This window comes from Colletes latitarsis, chromosome 8 (assembly GCF_051014445.1).
Source record: "Colletes latitarsis isolate SP2378_abdomen chromosome 8, iyColLati1, whole genome shotgun sequence".
Taxonomy (NCBI): domain Eukaryota; kingdom Metazoa; phylum Arthropoda; class Insecta; order Hymenoptera; family Colletidae; genus Colletes; species Colletes latitarsis.
Window position 1 is genome coordinate 27,821,710 of NC_135141.1, and position 24,707 is coordinate 27,846,416.

At 34.0% G+C, this 24,707-nt stretch overlaps 3 protein-coding genes across 10 annotated transcripts; 2 read left to right on the top strand and 1 right to left on the bottom strand.

Moving 5' to 3' along the window:
* The first annotated feature begins 91 nt into the window (after positions 1–91).
* On the top strand, positions 92–9,621 carry LOC143344867 (uncharacterized). Of its 2 annotated transcripts, none has more exons than XM_076771410.1 (7): positions 92–476; positions 1,119–1,416; positions 1,496–1,631; positions 1,714–1,833; positions 1,915–2,015; positions 3,091–3,495; positions 4,726–9,621. In XM_076771410.1, exons 2-7 carry the CDS (start codon positions 1,204–1,206, stop codon positions 6,214–6,216), a joined length of 2,466 nt encoding a protein of 821 aa, XP_076627525.1. In that variant the 5' UTR covers positions 92–476; positions 1,119–1,203; the 3' UTR covers positions 6,217–9,621. The 2 variants fall into 2 exon arrangements, with proteins under 2 accessions (XP_076627525.1, XP_076627524.1); XM_076771409.1 differs by having other exon boundaries at positions 1,132–1,416.
* A 155-nt stretch (positions 9,622–9,776) lies between these two features.
* On the bottom strand, positions 9,777–13,928 carry Zyx (lipoma-preferred partner zyxin). 2 transcript variants are annotated; one of them, XM_076771417.1, is made up of 6 exons: positions 12,988–13,928; positions 12,555–12,693; positions 11,893–12,346; positions 11,455–11,792; positions 10,957–11,372; positions 9,777–10,877 (listed from the first exon to the last, which is right to left on the bottom strand). In XM_076771417.1, the coding sequence occupies exons 2-6, from the start codon at positions 12,687–12,689 to the stop codon at positions 10,625–10,627; spliced, it is 1,596 nt and encodes a 531-aa protein (XP_076627532.1). In that variant the 5' UTR covers positions 12,690–12,693; positions 12,988–13,928; the 3' UTR covers positions 9,777–10,624. The 2 variants fall into 2 exon arrangements, with proteins under 2 accessions (XP_076627532.1, XP_076627531.1); XM_076771416.1 differs by having other exon boundaries at positions 11,893–12,370; positions 12,988–13,927.
* Positions 12,874–24,548, top strand: Mvl (solute carrier family member malvolio). 6 transcript variants are annotated; one of them, XR_013080167.1, is made up of 13 exons: positions 12,874–12,990; positions 19,686–19,882; positions 19,963–20,085; positions 20,147–20,373; positions 20,545–20,683; positions 20,788–20,943; positions 21,046–21,204; positions 21,269–21,319; positions 21,397–21,779; positions 21,848–22,058; positions 22,267–22,337; positions 23,378–23,522; positions 24,218–24,548. XR_013080167.1 is itself a non-coding variant. In XM_076771412.1 (12 exons), exons 1-12 carry the CDS (start codon positions 12,951–12,953, stop codon positions 24,046–24,048), a joined length of 1,776 nt encoding a protein of 591 aa, XP_076627527.1. In that variant the 5' UTR covers positions 12,875–12,950; the 3' UTR covers positions 24,049–24,164. The 6 variants fall into 6 exon arrangements, 5 of the variants coding, with proteins under 5 accessions (XP_076627527.1, XP_076627526.1, XP_076627530.1 ...); XM_076771412.1 differs by lacking the exons at positions 23,378–23,522; positions 24,218–24,548 and adding an exon at positions 24,030–24,164 and having other exon boundaries at positions 12,875–12,990; XM_076771411.1 differs by lacking the exon at positions 23,378–23,522 and having other exon boundaries at positions 12,876–12,990.
* The last annotated feature ends 159 nt before the right edge of the window (positions 24,549–24,707 follow it).

The following is a 24,707-nucleotide window of genomic DNA, read 5'->3' on the forward strand; positions in this document are numbered from 1 at the left end:
AAACTTTGATTGTCATTTATGTGTGTGAAATGACTCGTTCTGCCGAAGAGTATGTTCGTATTATCGTATAGCTTAAAGGAAACTTGATAAAACGTCATGCTCTGCACATTATACAATATGGCGCAGGAAATTTAAATAAATCCTTTTTACTCTTTAAAATGTCTACGAGTATCTATCTGTGAGGTGTAAATCTAAATAACGGTTGGACGGATCGAAAATTTAAAATCAGGGAAATTAGCGCCCTGAACGGCGCGTATAACCGCCATCTTGTAAAAGTGTCTCTGTAGTGTTTGGAGGTTTAGCAAGAAGGAACAGCAGCTTCGCCGGAGGCTGGAAGTCCTTTTGAAGTGGTTGCAACGGTCCTTGGCAGTCCCTGGGCACCCAGGTGACCTCGTGCGAGGCCAGGGTACCTTCAAGCTGCTAGGACAAACCCACGGCCAAGAAACTCATTTACACGCCCGACTCTCGCGAAGATGGTGAGCTCTCTTTTACACGAAGATTTTCATCTAACCCTCCGATAAAATTGTTTTTCATTCGAGACTACATTTTCTCGTTGATGTGGTGTTTTGTGTGCGGTACATCGACGCACAAGACGATGCCCCTATTTAATGTTCACGAAGATTTAACCTGTATAGATGCCTCAAATTTCGAAGTCGAACAGACAGCTCTTGCTTGTCAATATTTTTATTAGGTTGGTGCATATAAGATGTCGGTTTTTTTTGCATTTTGAGTTTCGCGGTATGATAACACAAATTAAACGGCATTTTAGCTGCCAGTGTTATATTATTTGTTAAATTAAAAAATGTTTTTTTACATTGTGTGTGACATTAATTTTTGGGAAAGATTCTCAGTTTGGTATTCAATGTCTTCTATGTCAATATACAAATAATCTGGATGATAGAACAATCTCTCTTTAAGAGTCCAATTTATATGACAAATAAGAAATAATAGGAAATAAATAGCAACGTACCAAAACAACTATAGTTTAACTCAGACATTAAATTAGAAAATCTGGTAATACATGAATATTTGGCATAAAGTATTAACAATGTTTAAAATATCTGTATACTACATTTTTGTACCTTATATAAAGATTGGTTGCATTATTTTAATATTAGCCATGCTATTTAGAGTTCGGCATCAACGGGTGGAACTGAGGGGTCTAGTCCAGCCTCTAGCCCTGCCTCGGCTACAAGTCTCACTATGGCTGCTCCTAAGTATGGTACAGTAGTACCGAATCGTATCTTCGTAGGTGGTATTTCTGCTAACACCAGCGTAGATGAACTTACAGAACTTTTTTCCACTTATGGCAATGTTAAAGCTACAAAAATAATTGCTGATCGTGCCGGTGTATCTAAAGGTTATGGATTTGTTACATTTGAAACAGAAGAAGAAGCTAAAAGACTTCAGCAAGAGGTGTGTAACCTGTATTTGCTTGTATTTAATGTCAAAATGTAAAATGAGTACCATTAATTATAAATTGTTTTGCTTATAGTCTGAATGCATTGTGTTACGAGAAAGAAAATTAAATATAGCACCTGCAATTAAAAAGCAACCCTTCAATAGACCTTTTGATGGTGGTTCTGGGTCCCCACCCTCTGTACCTAATAGTACTTACTATTGTACAAATGGTCAGTGTAATATTTTAACATTAAATGTATACATTTTTATTATATAATACAAATTTTTTTTCTCTACTTATTTTTTAATTAGGTATGGGTCTTATGTACCAAAATGGTATGGCATTTTACAACACTACAGCTCCTGCACCAACGACACCAATTGCCCCGCCAACCGATCCAGCAACTATTTATCAAGCCACAGGAGTGTTTGGTAAATTTTACAATGAAGTCATGATCTATTTCTAATAGAGTTCGAGTGATTCTAATAATCAAGTTCGACCTTGATAATTAGGTCCGCAAGCTACCGGTCATCAAACTTTTGCACCTGTAATGTACCCGTGTCCTGCTCCATCTCTCTACATGCCACAGCAGTATCCATATTCACCTATGCCGGTGAGTAAAATATAGAGTAAACACTCTGCCAATTTCTTTCTCCGATACCTCCCTTAATCTTGGGTCTTATGTATGTACATCCTATCATATGAATTGTTCACGGGTACAGCTTGTATTTATATTAAACGGTAAATCGGTTGCGGTTTGACAGACGAATGGTTTGATGGGAGAAGCCATACCACCGGCGTTTCTACCCAACCCTCAACAAATGCCTACTTACGTCCTTCTCGACGCTATACAGTATTGAGGTCTAAAGGTACACGGTCTATGCTAAATGACTAGCATGCAGCGCATCATCCTTGTGCATTTTCTTTGTCAGTCTTCTGCATGGCCTGTCCAATGCATGCACACTTGACTTTTTTTCATAATTCATGACTTATATTAATAGTTTTTCATATGAGTTCTGCACACAAGTTCTTACATTTGATGTACTTCATCTATTCATCAAATATATATTTCTTATGCTTGTTACAACCAGAAATTACTGCAGTATAGAATGTCGCATATTCTTTTCGTCGGCGTGTTTCACAATGCAACATCTTTATCACGTTTTTTTTCCCCCCGTTACTCTTTTATACTACAATCTTTGTGTTGCACAGAGAATACGCAACAATGCATCTGTAACACACGATGCGTGTCATACTTTGCGATACTTTTTACACATATCGTATCTCCGTAAATATTATTCGTTTCTCTTGAACCATTCCATAGAAAAACACAATACGTATGTTTATATTATAGGCATGCGCAAAAAAAAAAAAGATTAATGAAATCTGCTCAAAGTAAAGTGTGTAATTCAGCGTCCCTGGAACGCTATTCGTTATGAAAGGTTCTTGTTTCGTAGCATGTACAATTGACCTTAGTACTTCAGAACAAGACTGATCTCTACCACTTTTAGAATCGTGAATGAACGTTTAAAGAGAGAGAGAGAGGAGTACACAGAGAGAAACTCGTCAAAGACTTCCTGATAATGTACGATATTTTTGTGTAAAATAGATAGTTCCTTTAATTTTCCTTCACGATCGTGTGTAAATGCGAATAAATCATTGTCGAATTCTTCTTTTCTTTTGTGCAGTATGAGACGTATTATCCAGGGGCGACCGCCGCCGGAGCTCATCCATACTTGTACCCCACTAGTAATTCGCAAAGTAACACGAGCGGCGGTAACAGCAATTCCGGAAGCGGCAACAATGGCACAGGGGCAACCAGTCCACCGACAGGTCCACCGCCGCTACCATCTCTGCCTCCACCACCATCCGCGCATTTTTACGCCCCTGCTGCACCGCCACCGCATCATCATCCACCGGTACCTACAGGTCCTCCTCCACAGGTGGATCATCTCTACTATCCTTTAGCAGCTGGACCCCACCCGCCGCCTCCGCATGCTCCCATGGGATTGAATGATCAGCAGTTGTTGTTTTACGCTGCCGACACCCCATGTCAGCAAACGTCGTCTGATGGCCAAGCTGCTTCACAGGAGGTAAGTTAATAGTTTTTTTTTTTACCAATACGCGCTTTTTAATTTACTAAAAACGATGATACGTTATCATTGCAAGTCAAGACCTTTGCACATGCAATTCAGTAAGCTTATAAGGGATGATCGCTAACCCGGAAGTTAAAAAAATTAACAAATTAACAAGCAGAAATTGCATAATACATACCTACATATGCCCTGTATATACCCAAAGTTTCAGAATATTTTTAATTTCCGGTTTGGGGATTGTTTCTTATTAGTCGTTCGATTTACGGTACTTTCCTAATTATCGTATAGCTAAAACGCGAAATGCAATTATTACACAATAGAGTAAAATACACAAGTTACACAAGTCATTATAAAATAATGATAATTTGGCAATAATTGTACGATATTTAAAAATTTGAGAATGAATTTTGATACGTGTACTTTAATATGTTTTACAGCCCCATACCATAAGGCCACCTTCGTCACGTTTTATGTCTAATGTTTTCAAAAATGCAACGATTTATTTATATAAGTTTTTGCGAAATTAAGTCTCTTTCTTTTTAGTCATTTTATTGACATAGAGTTTTTTACTCGCTATCTGTACGAAATAGCCTATGTCTTTAAAATTGTTTGACATTGTTTTTAAACCAACTTTACCGCTAGTTGTTAACTCTAATTCTGCTACAATTTTAGGTGTAATCATCTTCTTTGTTTGATATTTCACTCTAACTGCACTGATAACGGAATTACGACCTAATACAGTTGCGTGGACCACCCTGTATATGTAATCAAAAATAGTTTAATTCTTGAATCGATAATCTATTTTAAATATCGTGTCGATACTAACAGAATATTCTTCTCATTGCTAGGCTACTCGCGTGACCTGAAATACATAGGCTGCATGTATTGAATTCATTTTCAAACCGCAATAATGGCGTTTCAGCTGTGCGATTAGTACAGTGCCGTGAAAGGAAACGAACTAATGTGTCCTGTGTATATTTGTATCTAATTACCTGTAAGTTTCGGTTAGCAATGATCACCATATGACAGTCAACGCGTTAAAAAGTAAATAGAAAATAGTATGCAAAGCGCGGATATAGACTGAAATTAAGGTACAATGTTTATTTGCGATATACTGTTTCTTACTGTACCAGTATCCGCGAGTAAGTGAATCGCAAAAAAAAAAGAACATATTCATTACTTCCAACGATCATCCGTGAAAACTATCATCTGTGAAATACATCGTAGGATACTCGTTCGACATCGAGCCACTCGGAGCAACCACATGGTGAAACACAGGCTGCTACAGGGTCAGCTACACCCCTGGTGTCCTTAATGCCCGTGAAACTCCCCATGTCTGGTCGTTACACCAATTATCATCCAATCGCGATACACACCGGAAACTTGTACAGCTCACAGACATGCTTGAACGAAAGCGACGATTGCAGTGGCAATCAGATGCATTGTAGGGCCATCGTGTATCACCCGGCAACGGTTTACATTCCTCACGCGCATACACCGTCGTTTCACAACGCTTCGGGCGGTACTAGCTTGCTGCCCACTCCGCCGTCAGTGTCTCAGCAGATGTTCGACTCGACTAATAAAAGTCAGAGTTTCAATTCCAGGGACTATTCAAAGTCCGGGCCCGCGAACGGGCAGAATAGTTACACGAAATCCCAGAATCATGGGATCGCGTTGTCCCATCAAGCTCCTTTCGTTATAGCTCAAAACTTAGGGAACTCTCAGTCGTATAAGCACAGTAACGTAGACGGAGGTTATAATAAATACTCGTCGCCGGCAATGGCATCGCGATTCTCCATGCAATATAACAGAAGAACGGCTGCTTCTGCCGTGGGCTCTCCGGCTTGCTACATAGCGCAAAAGTCCGATAGCTACAATCCTCAGGGTCAAGGTGGCGCGCAAAGGTCTGGGAATTTCACGTCGAACGTACCCGGTCAATCGTACAATTCCCCGTACGCGAGCGCGCAATCTAGAATGTTCAATGCGAGCCAGTGCTTCGATTACGCGAACGGCCGCAGGAACAATCCGAACGATCAGTATTTCGATAGCGCGGTCAGGTCGAGCAATTACCGTAAGAACACGGCTAACAGTTACAGGAGTAACAATGGACAAACGGACCACGGAAACGGTTCTAGCGCACAGACGAACGAGACTTACAATACGATCGACACCGACAACAACGGTTCGCAGGGGGTACAGGTAGCAGACAGCGGTAATAATTCGGAGAAGCCGGTTAGCCCACCGCCAGCGCCTTATTCGCCCATGACACGACCACTTCCAACTTTGTCACCACCCACCTCCCAGGTCCAGTTTTATGCTCCGGCGCAAAACCGTTATCAGCCATCCCTAGCCCCGTCCCAACACCAGCAGCAGCAGCAGCAGCAGCAGCAGCAACAACAACAGGCTAGTCAGCGTCGGTTCACCATCGCTCCGACATTGTCCGCAAGCCGCAAGCCGACAGAGAAATACTCCAACTCCGGTTCTGCTCAGACCACCGCTATGCTACGGCAGAGCAAGTATAAGGTGAACGGGATCATGCAGACCGGGAACAAAGTGTCCGACGACAGTCTGGGCGGAGCCGGCGACGCGCCACCTGGAGTCGGTAGAATGCCCATTACGCCGCCGGGTACACCGCGGGCTCATCATCCAGGACATCCTGCGGGGGATCAGAATCAGCTGAGCGACACGTGCCATCAAATGCAAGCTCTGAACCTTTGAATGCTTTCGAATGCGCTCCTATTGTTCATTTTCTTTTTTCTTTTTCTTTGTTTTGTCCTCCGATTCTTCTTTTTGGTCATCTCTGTTACACACGCGCGCGCCAAACACCAAACACAAACACAGAGTGAGAGAGAGGACAAGATACAAAGCGCGTGTGTATCTCGATTTCGAAGCCGTATGAAAAGCAACGTCGGACCTGACGGATAGAATCTGCGTATATTCGACAAACCTGCATAAGCATATATATATATACATATATATACACGCATATATGATATATAACGGCGTACGATTATTCTCTTGTGATCTCAGTCCCAAATACAAAAAGGAAAAAAAAAATAATATAACAGAAAAAAAGAAAAACTAGACACATGGACTTGTAAATTATAAATTCTTCGGTAAATTATCAAATATACTAAATTGTTAAGCATTTATAAAAGAATATATATATATATATAATAATCTTATTTATATATATATATAAATAAGATAAAATATGATATTTAAAGATTATTATGTTAGTTATGGAAAATGATATTCACAATAAATATGTATGTGTATATGTGTATATGTATATATATATATCTATACATACATATATATATGCACACATATATATATATATATATATATATATATATATACAAACATATATATCTAACAGGTCAGTTACATTATCTCTTACAAGAGTTAAATGTTAACGAAGCGAGAAATTATATATCTTAAATAGGTACTACAGGTACGCTACATTATTTAAAACTATAGTATGCAGTATTTGACGTTATACGCGCGATAGGCTCGACAAACCATTGAATCTCACGAGCAAGGCTAGAGTAGGATAGACGGATAAAACAGATGATAGAACAGAAGAAAACTAAAAAAAAAAAAAACAAATAACGTTGTTATCGTACAAAGACGAGCGATTTGTTATGTGTTCAAAAAGAAAAAAAAAAAGAATATGCAGAAGGGGTAAATAGGGAGGCAGAATAGAGTTGAGTTTCATAAAACGGTTGCTCAAGGCACTGCCACATCTCTCGTTTTTTATTTTCTACCTGAAATATGGTACACAGTACTTATAGTTTAATTAGAGTAACCGTGATGTATTCTCACGCATTTTCGAAACGGTAGCGGACACTAATTTATTGTTCTATTTTTTTCCCCCCGACAAATTATCCGCGCAAAAGAGTAAAGAAAAAAAAGATCGTAAATAGCTGTTAACATAAAAAAAAAGAAAAAAAAAGAAAAAAAGAGATGCCCCATACCCAAACGAATACGATAAAAATAATGAAAAAAAATATATGTAATAATGAATTAAAAAAATGTGTCGGCTGTGAGCTTCAAAGCAAATAACAATAATTAAATTATTATAATATAAAAAGTTAAATAATATTCTACCTAACTGTTATGAACGTGAATTTCTTTTATCTATAACGAGAAATTTGTTATCTCATATCTCGCATATTGTAGCTATTATTGTCTATTTAAAACGAGGGGAAAAAAGATGAAGAACTGGTAATGAACCTAATGGTTTGTGGCGCTGTAATTTAAATGTCGCGGCAATTGTGACGGAGGAATACGAAAAAAAAGAGAGTGAGACACAGAGAATGAGAGCGAGAGACATATATATCCGAGGGATAAGTAGACGACACGACAAAGGCCTAGAACGCGTAGAATTACCCATGAGTCGTTACGAAAAAATTAATTTATTGAGAAAAAAAATGCAAGAGTGCCTTCTATTTGTTTTCGTGATTGTATTGTTGAACATTTGTTGCGTTACGTTCCAAGAGCCTCTAATGTTGTTATAAGAAAAAAAAAAAAAAAAATGTTTGAAGAATGTTGTTCCTCTATTTATTTATTGATTTACGGGCTGCGCAGCCCGCCAGCACCCAGCGAATTTGAAAGTGTGAAAGTATGCTGTTAGAAGAAGGAATTCGGGAAAGAGAATTACTTAGTTGAAGAGAATTTTACGGGAATACTAGAGAAAATGCGATATAAAACAAGGAAGAAAAATCATCGCATATAAGACATTCGAGTCGCATGACCCCTTTTCTTTCTCATTGTGGTCGTTACAGACGATATTGTAACAATGTAACCGAAGAAAGGAGCAGCTCGTTTCGGCACCTATTTCTATGTATGATACACGAAAGATATCTCAGCAATATACATATATAAATATATACATATAAAAAATATATATATATATATAAATATTAACAAATAAACAGACAAAAAAAAAAATAAAAATAACGTATACCGAAGGTATATGGAATGCGAGACAAAGCGCGTATTTGGGTGTGCGTGTGCGCGAATCTGGATAGGTGGCTGTGATTATTGCGTGCAAGTTAAAACGAGACGACAGTTTACGTGTGTAAGCATTCGTGTGTCAGTGCATCGATGCTATTTCTCACACACTACACACGCATATTTCATACACGTATACATATACGCATACATACCTACATATACATACATTACGTGAAGAGAATGCGCGGAAAGCGCGATTCTATGTTCAGTTTGGTACTGGTCTGACAAGTAGATGAACGTATATAGGAGTGGATCGCTTGATCGCGATTACTATCCATGTACTAAATTCAACGTAGAATGGTGCTGATACGATATAAAATATAATATATACTTTGCAAAGTATATTATAATATAAAAGGAGTCTAAGATAGATATTAGCGGGTATGCGTAGTTGAACATAGGAATATAATTGATGTATATTATACACGGTGTAAGAGGTGTGCTTTCTATAATTGTAGATTATTGTACGTTTTTTTTTTTCTGTTTTACGTTACATGCGATTGCGCTTTACCGAAGTCATTAAGGCAGCTTTCAATAACATAGTCGAAAACGTTATTTTAGAAACAATTTATTATATTTCGTTTCTTTCTTTAAATTTCTACAGCTTATGGTACTATTAAGACACATTATGGCCTAATTCTAAGAAACTTGCAATAATAAAATATTGTTGGATCAATAGTTGAATACTTTCAAAATGGAAAACTGTTTTGTAACGGTCTTGAGAATTATTTTAACGAATTCCTTTCTCTCGCTTTTTTTTATTTATAATGACTTTGTCGCGATGGTCAGCTGTAATTTAATGACTGTTGAGTTTGCTTTCTAAGAGAAATCGTCGAAATGTTCTACAATTTAGAAAGCATGCCTCCTAAAACACAGAATTTGATGTATTAAAAAAACATAAATTATACACAAAATGACACGTAGGTTGTACGACAAAAAACTATCTAAGTACTCGATGATAATAAAAAAAATATATTACATATAAAAGATGCATATATTTAAAACAAAATAAAGACATCTGTGCATGAACATTAGCATAGCAAAGAAAAAGTATAGACTAAAATAAGTGTGAATCTCTCCTACAAATATATAATAATAAAATCTTATTAAAGATATAAAATATACAATGCTCCAATACATATACATTGTATTTGTGAATGTACCTTTCTTGTTCAGTTGCATCTATTTTTTATTCTGTTTGGAGTGGAAAAACGTAGACTAGTAATGGAATTAAAATGAATATGTTTCTTCCTTGAATAGATTGAATGTTTTATTGATTCAATATCGTTCCAGTAATACATTTTACAAGTAAGCCCTATTCATTATTTAGTCTTTTCACATACTAAATAAACGATATAATCTAAGGTATTTGCACTAATACATTGTATTAATTCTACCGTATCACATGATTTACCGTAAAGCGGAAATCTAAATACGTAACAAATCCACTATACAACCGTATATGTTTTATATATTTTCGGTTAATAAAAACGGATGTACAAATGGCACAGTTTCTACTTCATATCATTGACGTGCCATTATCGTGAATATAATTTTACATAAAATTAAACAGTTTTTTTTAACACTAGATATTGAATACTTTAACGCTTTAGTAGCGTATGAAATATTTTACTAGGATCACATTGATTATCATAGTTGCTAATCATCACACTTGTTTCGGGAAAGTATCTCTAAAAAGTACTTTTTTTTATAATGACCATTAAAAGTTTGGGAATCTTGAACATGGCAGTGCTAAAGAAGCAATATAAACTTAGTCTTACATTTTTGGAGTCTGACCACTTCGAGTCAAAATGTATATAAATATATATTTTCAGAAATATAAATCTCTAAAAAAGTTTTGTTTAGGAATATTATGAATATTTGGCGTAATTCACCTTTAAGTATTAAATGATGAAAGTAAATGCTCATATTCAAATATAAAATGGCTTTCGTTAAAAAATTCTTTAAAAACATACAAAATGTCAATATTTGTAAAGAATATGCTTATCCTTAAACATTAAGAATTTGTAGAATTGCAGCTACAAGTATAACAATGTAATATATGGCTTGAAATTGTCTTAATAATTACGTGTATTTATGTGATTTATAATTCTGTCGTCATATGTGATGTAAGTGCTTGTACGCGAGTAGCATTGCAACTTTTACATAATACATGGTCGTCCAAAGGATAGCAGCCACGCCCCTCGGAATCGGAAGACAGAACCAAACCACAATCTTCGCATTTGTAACATTGAATGTGAAAACTTCGATCCAGGGCCACGACCCGCACTGTTTCATCTTGACCTGGTTCTGGCATAATTGGTAGCTTACATACACAACAACGCGGTGCAAATTTTCTGTAACACAAAACCATCAATTTAAACTTATATCATTTATATAAATTGTTTTATATAAATTTGGTAAAATGTCACTTACTTGTGAAAACATTGTATACAATGAATCTGATTTGTAGCATCGACCGTAAACGGTATACCGTCCAAGCTTTGACCACAAACCACGCATGTGAAACAGGATGGATGATAAGGTTTGCCCGTAGCTCTTAATATTCTATCTAGTATTGGTCTGGTGCAAACGCAACACTTTTCTAATGTATTCAGATAATCTTCCTCACAGTAAGGTTTACTTTCCAGCGAATAGAATGGTTTACCCTGTAGATTAACTTTACAAACGTAACAACAGAAGCAATCAATGTGGAACACCTTGTCCATCGCGGAACAACCGGTACCTTCCCCTTCAACTTTACGGCCGCATTGTGCACAAATTCCATATATGTCGCTATCTTCGGCATTGTCTTCCATTCCTTGCACTAATAGATCAGTCAAGACATCCACCTTGAAAAGAATAATTGTATTTATGTAAGATGTATTTCTTAAAAATAAGAAATTCGATACGCTCAAAGTAGTTTGAACGTACTTCCTTGACTGGAGACACTTTTCCTTGCGGCTGAGTTGATGTAGCGGATCCATAACCAGAATACATAGAATAATTGCAAGATAGCTGCGACGGCGGTCTAGGATTAATCGGTTCGTATATAGATTCGTATGTAGAACTAGATTGTGAGCTTGGACCATAAATATCATTTGGATAATTATCCGAAGAAAAATCAGTTTGATAAGTGGCACGCCTTAATTCGCTATAACTGGACGAAACGGGACTCGGTGGAGGTGGTAGTTCTTCCGGTGGTGGTGGGAAAGAACTACTCGGTACACATGGAACATACTCCGATGGTTCCGGTGGCGGTGGTAAGTCATCTTTAACATAATAATTTATTGAGTGAACAGGTAACAGAGAAACAGAATTTGTGCCACTAATTTTGCATCACCCTGTATAGAAAGTGTATTTCATAATTACCATGAGCAGGAGGAATATTGCAGTACGCATTTTCTGGTTTAGAATTCCATTGAATATTACTATAAATTATATCCTTTTCAGCTTTACTTCCAGTTTTAACTGGCATAGATACTGGAGGATCTATGTTGCTGTATACAACATTTCTTACTGATCTTGAATGATCATCGAGGGGAACTTGAGGAGCTGGCATATTCCCAACATTTGAGTAGTAATTTTTTTCATCATATCCATATTTTGGTTCAAATTTTTCATCTGTCTGGCATATGTAGAAGTTGTCATTATTCTGATAAACTTTAGATGTATCTTTCCCATTTGTAGAGGATGACAACGAAAAATCATTCTTCTCAATATTTAGTGGTACATATGGTGAAGGAGAATTCACGTACAAATTTGATGGCTTTTCGTTTGTTCCAGAGTTATTGAGTACTGTACTGTACGATGGCACAGATGCAGCCTTTATAGTATAACTTTGTGGTATCTAAAAAAAAATGTTACGCAACATGTATCCATTTGAAAGAATTAACTTGAAAAAATTCTAATTTTTGCTACTTTTACCATTGACATTTCCATATAATAATGGAACAGACGTGTAAAAGAAGCATAAAATATTATTAGCAGCATAACAATTGTGCTTTTTATATTGACTTGCATGATTTACTGACCTGAGGCTGTGATTTTTTTGGTTTTGGCGGTACAGCTGGACCTACTTTTTTCCCAGGTTTAACAGTTTTGACGCCATCCCTATGATTAATTTGCAAGCTCGCAATTTGTTGCTCCAAGTTACTGACATTAGACATTTTTCTGCAAACAATAGTATTATATATTTGGATTTGATTTTTTTATTTCATATTGTTCAGAACATATAGAAATTAGATCAAAATTAACATTCAAAAAGTTATATGCTCGGTGTAAAATATCTATTAATCAAGTATTGCATGACAGAACGAGCAGCGTTGTGTAATAGAATATGTGGCACTGAAAATTTTATCACAAGAAATTATCGCTAGTTGAGTTTTATATCTGTCAAGTAGAAGTACATACCACCTGCCTACACTAAAATGGAGCTCATGTTATTAAAAGAACCTTCAAACTCACCTGGTAAGTCAATCAATCGAATTGTCCTTTAGAAATTTTTATTTAAAACACTTTTAAACTATAAAATCGAACAGTTTTCAATCACGAGGTGTCGTCGAATATCTTTCGTATGTCAATTGTGCCAGAACTGAATGGCTGACTCATAAATCCCTTATCTTACAACTACAGAAATCCCTTTATATTGACTTTTCGAGTTTGGCCATAGTTTTCTTACGCATCTACAATGCTACATTCAAACAATAATCGAGGAACTGTTCAAATATTCACTGTGTAGACGGCAAGTGAGTCATTGATAAGCTAATAAATTCGCACTACTGTCACTTTACGCATGAATCTCCGACAGCTAATGCACTGACTTTATTTGCGAATGAGTCAAACCACGCCCTGAATTCTACGCGACGTTCGTTGTCGTCTACAGTAATTAAATTATAAAAATGTCTGTATCGAACGTGTATAATAACGTGTACGATGCGCGTTTACGAGCTTGTTCCTAGAGCATAAAGTTTTCGACTTTCGACTTCTCAATCAGTGGTTCGATATTCACAGAAATAGACCGTCGGATGTTTTGTAGTTACGTGAATTTTATTCAAATGCATTCGTTCTTCGTGGCCCAAATAGGTTGGCCTTCTACTTGACAAGTAAAAGGACAATAAGTTCGTTTCTTATTCCTTTTTATTTATCAATATTAGTTCACACGATATTCTTTAAGCGTTCAGAAAGTTGCAGGCCATGCAAATTAACGTTCCGCGCCATCTTCGAACACACGTTATCGACACTGGGATAATTTTCGTTGAACGTATTCTAATTTGAGATTCATTGTATATTACAGCTTATTCGCACGATATGGTTTCTTGAGCGATTCGATCGTTTTAACAAAAGCAGCATTCACGCGATTTCATATCTCTATCTAAAATTTTATTATCATGTGTACGTATACCTTGTTTATTTATTCATTCTGTTATTTACATTTCGAGAAGATGGATGTGTTACTGTCGTCGTTATCCAATTTCTCAAAAGTCTTCTTTCTTTGTATAAACTGAATGATTTATCCCATTAAACGAGTCTTTGTTCTACAAAAAAAATTCTATCGAATTTAAAATAACTGGAAAGACAATACATAGCCACACAACAACGTCTCAATGCCATAATTGAAGCTGAAGGAGGTTCAATTAAATATTATTATTAAATAAGGTGCGTATAATCAATATTATTCGAATACTTTTGTAACCATCATGTAGTAAGCTTCATCGTGTATACATATACATTGTATACATATACATATAATCTTGATACTCGTATCTTATAGTAGTTACAACATTACTTTCAGAACTTAAATCTAATGTACATATATTTATCGTTTAAAATTTTAATAGCATGCGTTAATACTTTCATGAACCACTGTAAATATGATATTTGAGTACCGGTATGATTTTGTTATTACCGTATTTAATTGTATTTCGTGCTATAGATATACGTATAATATTGTTCTTAAGTTTGTAGTTAGCTTTGTGAGTTATAGAAGATTAAAATTCTTCGTTGTAAATTAGTCCTAATCGTGATTGCAGTTAATTATATAAAAATACAAACAGATGTCGCTTTTCTTAGAATTCCCAGTATTTTTACTTCTTCGTCGGTAATGTGAGAAATTTCCATCCAATTATGGTTAGAATATAATTCATTAATTGCTCAGAATCATTGAGGTGTTATCTCCATCATATCGTTTAACTAAACTGTAAATCTTTTCTTTATCTCTTATTTATTCTAATAAAAATTCAGCGTGGATCATTATTCGAATGAAGATTTTTCTTTACAAAATTTCCCCATTGTCCGAATAATCTAGATACCATTCGTAAGTAGCGAATAGCATTTCGCATATTTATATTTTCAAATAAATGTATATTCGAATAATGTCTAATTCTGAGACGAATGCAGTGGCAGGCGGACTGTATCAAAGTAAGGCAGTCGACATTTTATTCTAGTAATTGATAACGAATAAACTCTGTGAACGATAATTTATTTGTGTCGGAGGAAGATACTCGGTTGACACATCATACAGATATTACATCATACAATAACACATGGCGCGTAGATATCGTGTACTATAATTTTGATTTATTATTCGAAATAAAATTTGTCCAAGTCCGGTTAGGCACAGCTTCTCTGTTTCTCTAATAGAGCGGAAAAGCCTAAAGTAGGAGTTATACCTGACGTCATTCGCTGTCGGGGAAGTCAGTGGTCAGCTGATATTCTTCCTGCTGCATTTTTAATGTCTCATCGTTATCTGAAAGAACGTGACTGATGTATCATGTCACTTTATCGAAACTGAGTTACATATTACCCATAAATCGACATGAGACGACCATTTTAGTCGTAAAACATGCCTTGTTACGGAATTTCCGAAAAATGAATTTGCCTAGAGCCTTTTGGTATGCCTTTTAAATATATTAAAATCCAAAGTTTACCTCTTGGAACTATGTGTTAATATACGAATATTGTAAAAACTCAAGGAAAGATATTGTATTCTAAAATTATATCATAATTCGGAAAAATTTAAAGAATTTAGTCGTAAAACCTCACAGTAATGGCGTTCAGAGTTCGCTGATAATAAATCTATTAGAATTCTAAAATTCAAAATGGCGGATTCGATGTTATCGACTTGAATATCAAAGTCATATTAAAGTCGTAGAAAAAATTGAAAAACATTTATAAAAATAGTAAACGTAAAAGTTTTTGAGATACTTGACCACAAATGTGACATTATCAAATAAAAAATATATGAAAATATATTTTTGAAACATTTATCAATAGAATCGTTCCTCGGTGATTGACTTCGAAGAAAGAACTTATCTGGATTCCATAATTGTATTGCTCGTGCGAGTTGTTAAGCTTACGAGCACGTTTCATGGTCGGGAACAAGTTCCAACAATTAAATCTGACGGTGTACAAAATATTTGTCAAAAAAAAAAATAGCTCAGCAATTTGTTTTTATTGCCTCAATTATCCTTTCGGTCGTAAAGACTTTCAAATAAAAATGTTTATACGAGTGCCTATGCTTTTCTCGTTTTCTTTTTTTCACGAAATAACAATAAAACAGGCATTACAACATTCCTTGCACGGAACAAAAAGAAATTTTTCGCCTTAAGTTCTGACGTTGTCGATCTAATTTACCCTTCGTTTTAGTGTCAAGGATGTACATACACACAGTAGAATTTCGACTATTGCGAATAACTGATTACGATAACACAAAATGAAACATCTTAATATAGCATTACCGGACCTATGCTAACACTGTTTATACTTTGAAATCTGTATTTGCCTCGCAAATATTAAACGAGCATATAACTAAAATTACACATTTCATTTACACTATAAGTAATAAAGGTAAAAGAATAGTGTTTTTTTATTAAATTATTTTATTTCTTATTTCGAAGCATAGTTGCAACTTTGAATTTCCTGAATATTTATCTGAAAGATCGATTATCGATACAAATTCGTCTCCCTGTTCGGATAGTCCACGTTTTACGATACTTGCACATTTTTGATATTTTTCCAATCGTATATTATCAGAAGCCACGGCTCCCTAATGAAAATCACGTACAGCGATAGGACCTGGCATCAACATAACGACAATAAGATTGTCCTCATTTATTATTATTTCACAGATTAGATTAAATTGTAAGGCTGATATATCTGTGACAAATATTCTTTACCGTTTCATCATATTCAGCGTTCGTATTCTTTGTTAATTTGCTACTTGTTTCTATGGCTTGCAAAACTTAATTATTTCACTGTAATTAGATAAGGAAACCGTGATTATAAGATAAACGCGATAGAACATTATTTAGTTTTATTAGAAATTACGTATCCTAACGCATTGACAACCAATTGAGGAAATTCCCCATATTGCGCCACGCCAAAGCGTGTGCTTATAAACACGCAATAAACGTGTTTATATTGCCAACCGATCGAGGAAATCTCCATCTTTGCACCGTACTGTATTCTGCATTTACAAACGTACATAATAAATGTGCTTATATCAATTTTACGAAAGTTAAAATCAAAGATAGCATAACAGACACTAGATAACAGTTTATTTTCGAAAGATACTCATATTTAAGATCACTTATATAACTAGAGTTTTAAATTAATTTCCTAAAAACCGTCCATTAAATGTTAAGGTGTTATTTACTATGTAAATTCTAACTTGCAAAACGATTGAAACGAGGCGTACTTTATGCAACTTGTTTTACCAGACCTGAGTATCGTTCTAAATTCTTCGTACTTTCATTTTCTTTTTTCAGTACGTTTTACACGATCATCGAACCAGAGAACATTCTTGTTCACTTTTAACGAAAGTTTTGCTTCTGGTAACTACATTGACTGGCAACCACGTTAATAACACCGATTAACACACTTTTACTTGCAACTTGAATTCATGCTATCGTTACATTTTGGTTATTACGTTTTGGAAATTTTGTTTTTGATTAGAAAGGTCAATAAATTTATCGTGAAAATGATTTCCGGTTAGCGATAATATTTATTATTAATAATTGCTTCGTGTAAATGATGGTTTAGTGTCGTTAAGGTCATAGAAAAAAAAAACAAATGGGAAGCGGAAGGAGTATGTATGGTTATATTACGCGATTACATTTAATTTTCCTTGTACTGGGGATTACCATTGATTCACTAGCGTTTAGGTCTGTCATGAATATACGACAATACTCTAGACTGGAGATTCTCAACCAGAGTTCATAACTAAAATACATTCAGTCGAGTGAAATCACCCTAGTTTGAGAAACACTGCTCTGGTACACGATTATGTATGTATAATATACATACAGGGTGTTCAGCCAACCCTGGGAAAAATTTTAATAGAGGATTCTAGAGGCCAAAATAAGACGAAAATCAAGAATACCAATTTGTTGATGGAGGCTTCGTTAAAAAGTTATTAACAATTTAATTCAAAAATTTCAAATCGTTCTGGAAAAATTATTTTCGGTTGCGGGGGTCAATTACAATCATTTTTGGTGAATAGACATACCTTCGAAATCCTACCTACTTTCGAGAAAAAAAATCGAGAAGGTGTGAAATTTTTCGACGAAATTAAAATATTTCAAATCGTTCTGAAAAAATATTGTTAGCTGTGGGGGTCAATTACAAACATTTTTGGTCATTACACATACCCCCGAAATCCTACCCATTTTCCAGTAAAAAATTCAGTACGGTCGGAACTTTAAACGTTAATAACTGTTTAACGAAGCCTTCATCAACAAATTGGTATTCTTGATTTTCGTCTTATTTTGGCCTCTAGAATCCCCCATTCTATATTAAGAGATATTAAAAGATTTGCTAATAACATATATGAATAAAGTATCAATTTTTAAAAAATTTACCTCCCAAACTGTATAACATCTACGGTGTCTGATAAAAATAGTTTTACAGAAACGTAATACATCATTGATCAAACTCTGATATTAAAATACGTGAGATCTACGTTGATTGAATTTTTATCTTATAATCTCACGAGTGAAGACGACATAGCGACATAGTTTGAACGTATTAACCAACTTGAATAGAAAAATAATTATATATTTTCGTTCTTCGTGAAACTACAAAATAATAAAACTGATTAGTCCAAGAATTATTCTAACTACATATGTTTTGGCATCATATTATCACATTTGAACTCCATAGTTTCATGCTTCTGCTCCCGTCAACATATAAACGATTTTGGCAAAAAATATTTCGCCCACGAATTGATAACGTAATATACACATAGTCTTGATTTTTACAAGATACGCTTGGATTTAATATGATCTTTACATTAGAAGAATTAAGGTTTCCTGTATTAACCTGTTCAGAATAATTTAATGGCTCATAAGTACATTCGTTCGTATTAAAGTTGATTAAGGAATCATTTTGGCGTATAGAACCGCTTTGATGATTTAAAAGGCATTTGGCTGACTCATGAACTGGATTTAAATGTTCCAACAAAAGCAGCTATTTAAAAATGGCTAAAGAACTTTCGCTTGTAAGAATGACCGCCTATTAGAAAGATGGCTGTTTAGTAGTTAATCTGCAGAAGCCCTAGATCGTTCGGGACTTCAGAAGTTATTTGTGATAACAAGAGACCTTGCGCGAGTGTTATTTAAATTACACTATTTTACTGCGAGCATAATGTCGCGGGACATCCCGTGACGTAGTCGTAGTTATTATTCGCAGAATGTGGTGTCCGCAAATTTCTGTACATGAATTTAGTGCTACGGATGAGGTCGGACATCCCCACTAGAAATTAATTAGGAAATGTGGGTTCAAAGAGGGGGGAACGACCAACAAAGATAGTTTGTAAGTCTTGTGCGTACAGTTCGTCGCAATGATCAGTACTTCAGTGCTATCAGTTTGTTCGTGACTACCGAGGGGATTGTTGTGTTCTCTTTTCCTTTCAGTTATGTCCTATTTTTGGTTCAGCTGAGTTCCATTGTTTATTAATTTTATGGTAAAATTACATTTAAGAAATGTTTAAGTTTGCTCAAAAACCATAGTCTAATTTAATACGTGACTTATATTTATTTTTGCGAATGGGTTAACCAGACAATTACTATTAAAATATTCGATCTATTGTTGTTGATATTCTCATAGTAAATTTTGTTTTTATTGTGTTTATATTCTTATATTATAAAACGACGATTCGATTTTAGACGCATCTTATCAATATACCATGCAAAGTAATCACATTATCGAGGGTAACAATGATTCAACAGTCACAACAGTGTCTCAAGAGTGTACACAGGAAGTGCAAAACAATGTTAAAGCGACGGAAAGTACCTCTTTAACACAGAACAATAACCAAGCATATTTTGCGGATGAAAAGATTCATATACCAAATGCAGATAATGTAATACAAGTTGTTAAAATTAAAAAGAATCAATATTTACAATTACGTAAAGATTTTAAATACAAGTGGATTTTTTACAGGGTTTTTTTAGTTTTAGGAAATTATGGGCTTTTACAGGTCCTGGATTTTTAATGTCTATAGCTTATCTTGATCCTGGAAACATAGAATCTGATTTGCAATCTGGAGTAGCTGCCAAATATAAGGTACTTTACGCATAATGCTTTTGCTTAATAAAGTATTATTATATTTATATTTTTGTTTTAGTTGCTATGGGTATTATTAAGTGCAACAGTTTTAGGCCTTGTTATGCAAAGACTAAGTGCAAGACTGGGTGTGGTGACAGGTTTACACTTAGCAGAAATGTGTTACAGACAATATAAAAAAGTACCTAGACTGATTTTATGGATAATGACAGAAATAGCTATAATTGGCAGTGACATGCAAGAAGTGATAGGAACAGCCATTGCCCTGTCACTATTAACAAACAAAGCGTAAGCAGCTGATATAATTATTAAATTGCTACTACCTTTGATAACTAAACTAAATTTATTAAATACATTAAAGGAAATGAGATATTCTTATTGTTCATTAATTGGCATTTGTTTTACATATTCAATTTGATGTACATTTAATGACTATATGTAATAAATTTAATGTTTCAGAATACCTATTTGGGGTGGTGTGCTCATTACAATAATTGACACTTTTACATTTTTATTATTAGACAAATATGGTTTGAGAAAATTAGAATTCTTCTTTGGATTTCTTATCGCAATAATGGCCGTTACATTCGGTTACGAAGTATGTTATACGTTGCATTAAGTCGTATCGTCAAATTTATTGGTTCTAATGACTAAAAAAAACATGTTTATTACAGCAATTATTCCATAATATAATTGTTTCAGTATATTGTTTCTGCTCCTCCACAAGCTGAAATAATAGAAGGCATGTTTACACCTTGGTTCAAGGACTATGATAGAAATATGTTGTTAAAAGCTGTGGGGATTGTTGGTGCAGTCATAATGCCACACAACTTATACCTTCACAGTGCTCTTGTTAAGGTAAGGAAAAAGCAGAGCAGTATAAGTAATGTCACTTATTTGAAATTGAGAAAGGATAACAGGTAAAATAGCTTCTTTAATGAATTCGTTTTCAATTTTCAGTCAAGAGACATTGATCGCACGGAACCCAAAAAAGTAAAGGAAGCAAATATGTATTACTTTATTGAGGCTTGTATTGCATTATTGGTTTCCTTTGTAATTAATGTATTTGTTGTAGCAGTTTTTGCAGACGGTCTTTATAGAAAAACTAATTTAAACATTGTAAGTACAAGAAATATATTGTTAATTTTTAAATATTTTTATAAATGCTGCTTATATATTTTAGCGTAACATTTGCGAAGCAAGCAACTATACTATAGGGATAGAAACATTTCCAGTAAGTAATAATAAAAAAAGCTAATTTAGACTTAATAATTACAATCTTATTCCTGTATTTAATTTTATAACTTACAGAAAGACAATGAGACTGTATCAGTCGATCTTAATACGGGTGGTATATTTCTTGGTTGTGCCTTTGGTGCAGCTGCAATGTATATATGGGCTGTTGGAATTTTTGCTGCTGGTCAGTCTTCTACAATGACAGGAACCTATGCAGGACAGTTTGCAATGGAGGGTTTCTTGAATCTGCAGTGGGCTCGATGGAAACGAGTTCTCTTTACACGAATGATTGCTATTATTCCTACTTTCCTCGTTGCATTTTTCAGTGATATAAATAATTTAACTGATATGAATGATATTTTAAATGCTATCATGACGCTTCAGTTGCCTTTTGCAACTTTGCCGACAATAGCATTTACTAGCAGCTCTCAAATAATGGGTGAATTCCGAAACGGAATGTATGTAATCATTGGCATATTTTGTTTCTATGTTTGCAGAATTTGTAACGTATACTTTTACGTTTCAGAGTAAATAAGATTGTTGCAACAGCATTGTCCGCTGTAGTAATATGTATAAATATATATTTTGTGATAAATACTGTCCAAGACGATTTGCCACATCATTGGGCAGTGATACTCGCAATTTCTATATATTTCATTTTATACCTTTTATTCTGTTTGTATCTGGTAATTCATATGGCCCTGAATATGGGTGCAACTTCTCTTGGTAATCACTGGGTATGTATTAAGTAATTTTAATGTATTATTTTCACTTCATCTTGTAACTTTCATACTTGTATACGTTACAATTAATTTTTTCCCCGAGAACCCAACTCAATCCCGACAAAAATTCTTAAACCGATCTAATATTTTCGGGTTTTCACACACCTCTAGTATTGACGTTGATAATTATTACTAATAATTTCGTTGTTCCTTTCTATTACAGTTTGTAAGTAAATATATTGGCAGTCCTGTAAGTACAACGCTTGGATTATCAAACCCAACTATATATGCAAGGTGAGAATTGTATACGTTTTATAATATTTTAATTTAATGTATATTGAAAGTATTCATTAACAGATCACTCATTTTCCGATATATATTATTTAGATATACAAATGAATCATGTGTTTCATGTATATATGATAATATACATTGTAAAAATTGTAACTAACAATATAATACAAATATAAATTCTATGCAAGAATTCGTAATAAACAATAGCATGAAATAATCGAGTATTTTTGTAAAAATTGTGAGAAATTCATAATTTGATACGCATAATGGTAACACATTCGTGCAATATTTATAAAAATTATTTTAGTACTATAATTATATGCATGTGTATCATCAATTATGATTGTACTTAAAAATTCTATGTTCTCTATTAACTTTCACGTTATTATATATGTTACTGTTTGTGCAGTTTATTGTATTCAATTGCCTTTATGAAATTTGTAATACACAATTCTTTACATTTCTTCAAGATTAAATCCTACTGTGCAATGTGTTTGTGTATAAAAATCCTGAGATTATGCTTTTGTGTACACTTGTGTGCGTGTATGTGTGTCTTGTGTTCAATGTGTACACCGAGTATAAAATGTAAGTTTGCAAATTAACACTATTTATGTAATACTAACGTGTGTATTCTGGAAAAGCTGATTGTGTTGTTCTCTGTCATGTAACACCTTTGGTATGAAGAACTAAATACAATAGTATTACTTTTATTTTTTAACTAATTATTTGTAGGCACTAAATTTTATGCACTGTTGTTTATTAAATGTATAATCAATTTATACTTGGACTACTAAATAAAAAAGAAATTTTTTGGTAAAGTAAATACAAGAAGTATTAATGATTATTCTGGTGTTAACATTTGTTAAAATAGTAATTTTCTTCTGTAAAGAGTTAAACAATAAGATTAAAGTAAGTGCACATGCTTCTCTTACCAGCTTATAGTATTGTGTTAAATTATTTACATAAAGTGTCTAATACATTTTACATATCAAATAAACTGATGCCATAAAGACTTTGAATTATTCCTTTTTCATTCATAGCTTCTTCAATGTCTCAGAAACATCATTAAATACGTAATCAAGTTTGTCTCATGCAACTATATTAAACAAGGTGCCTTCTAAGTACAGAAAATGTGTCAGTTTTAAAGCAATCACATCATCTGACTTCAACATAACATCATATATGGTATGTACTAGCATTAAAATCGCTTAGTATTATTCGGTACTTTCAAGTATCAAATATTTACAATACAATTGATTAATATTATATTGTAAATATTATAGTATTCGAGTTGACATTGATTCAGCATTAAAAGGTTTTAAAAAATACAAAGAATGTAACTGTTCATCGACTTTCCAAACTCTAGTGAAATCAATTTATAACTTGTTCGTTGATATTCTATATGAAGTAGGTGTTTGTATGAATAAAATAAAAATCTTATTGTTAAATTTTGTTAGAATTACTGCTATTTTAAATTAAAAATAAATTTAAATTATCATAAAGGGAAATTGCACGTATGTATTCAATTCTTTAGTTATTTTTTTTTTCACATATATGTTCACTTATCTGTCAGTTGCTTTATGTCTATTATTATATGTTATTATGTTCGTCATAGTCATTTTGATTTCTTTTATCTTCTAAATCACTAACCAAAGATATTTCCATTGCATGTACATTTTTAATACTCAAAAGGGTGGACGCACAACGCTAACTTGATTTTAAAAATTTCCTGCCGAAGGTAAGACACCGTTGCGCGTTTTCTTATATCGTCATAACAGAAAATTTCTTTTTCAGGCTCTATTTTGAGTTACTGCGTGTTTCCTGATTTAATATTCTCCGTTAACCAAGATGTATAAAACTAATATACGTAATAATTTCAGATCGAATCCAGCGTTTAATATTCAAGAAAGTGCGACAGGAAGTTTTAGCACAATTCCAGACTACTGACGAATAAATAACTCTAATTGTAAATATATAAGATATTAGATGATGTATTATATATACTTCCGGTTCAAATTTTTTTTATGAATTTGAACATTGTACAGAATTTAAAATTCATAATTATAGAAATTTTATATGATAGAGTCGTGAATTTAATATTGGTCGAATATTAAATTTCTATTGTCGACACATTACGCCAATTATAAAATACGTGTTAAGATTGTTTATGTATATTTATCTGTAAAATAAAGTAATTTCAAAACTTTAAAACTAGTGCAGTATATAATACAGATAATTATATTAAGATAATTTTAATAAATAGAATCTCTTTTGTTTAGGCGCGCATCGAGTCACCTTGCATTACATCTACGAATATATTAGGTAAAAAAAATAGATCGTATAAACTATAGGTCATCATAAAACGAATAA

Bases quoted from the DNA above. Each gene is read 5' to 3' on its own strand.
- LOC143344867 (XM_076771409.1), top strand. The intron at 1,632-1,713 runs GTCAGTGTAATA...TTTTTTAATTAG, and splicing joins TACTTACTATTGTACAAATG to GTATGGGTCTTATGTACCAA. The intron at 1,834-1,914 runs GTAAATTTTACA...CTTGATAATTAG, and splicing joins TCAAGCCACAGGAGTGTTTG to GTCCGCAAGCTACCGGTCAT.
- Zyx (XM_076771416.1), bottom strand. From the start codon at position 12,689: ATGTCTAATGTCAGTAACTTGGAGCAACAAATTGCGAGCTTGCAAATT. The intron at 12,371-12,554 runs GTCAGTAAATCA...ATTTTTTTTTAG, and splicing joins CAAAAAAATCACAGCCTCAG to ATACCACAAAGTTATACTAT. The intron at 10,878-10,956 runs GTAAGTGACATT...TTTGTGTTACAG, and splicing joins TGTATACAATGTTTTCACAA to AAAATTTGCACCGCGTTGTT.
- Mvl (XM_076771411.1), top strand. From the start codon at position 12,951: ATGGAGCTCATGTTATTAAAAGAACCTTCAAACTCACCTG. The intron at 20,374-20,544 runs GTAAGCAGCTGA...TTAATGTTTCAG, and splicing joins TCACTATTAACAAACAAAGC to AATACCTATTTGGGGTGGTG. The intron at 20,684-20,787 runs GTATGTTATACG...TAATTGTTTCAG, and splicing joins CCGTTACATTCGGTTACGAA to TATATTGTTTCTGCTCCTCC.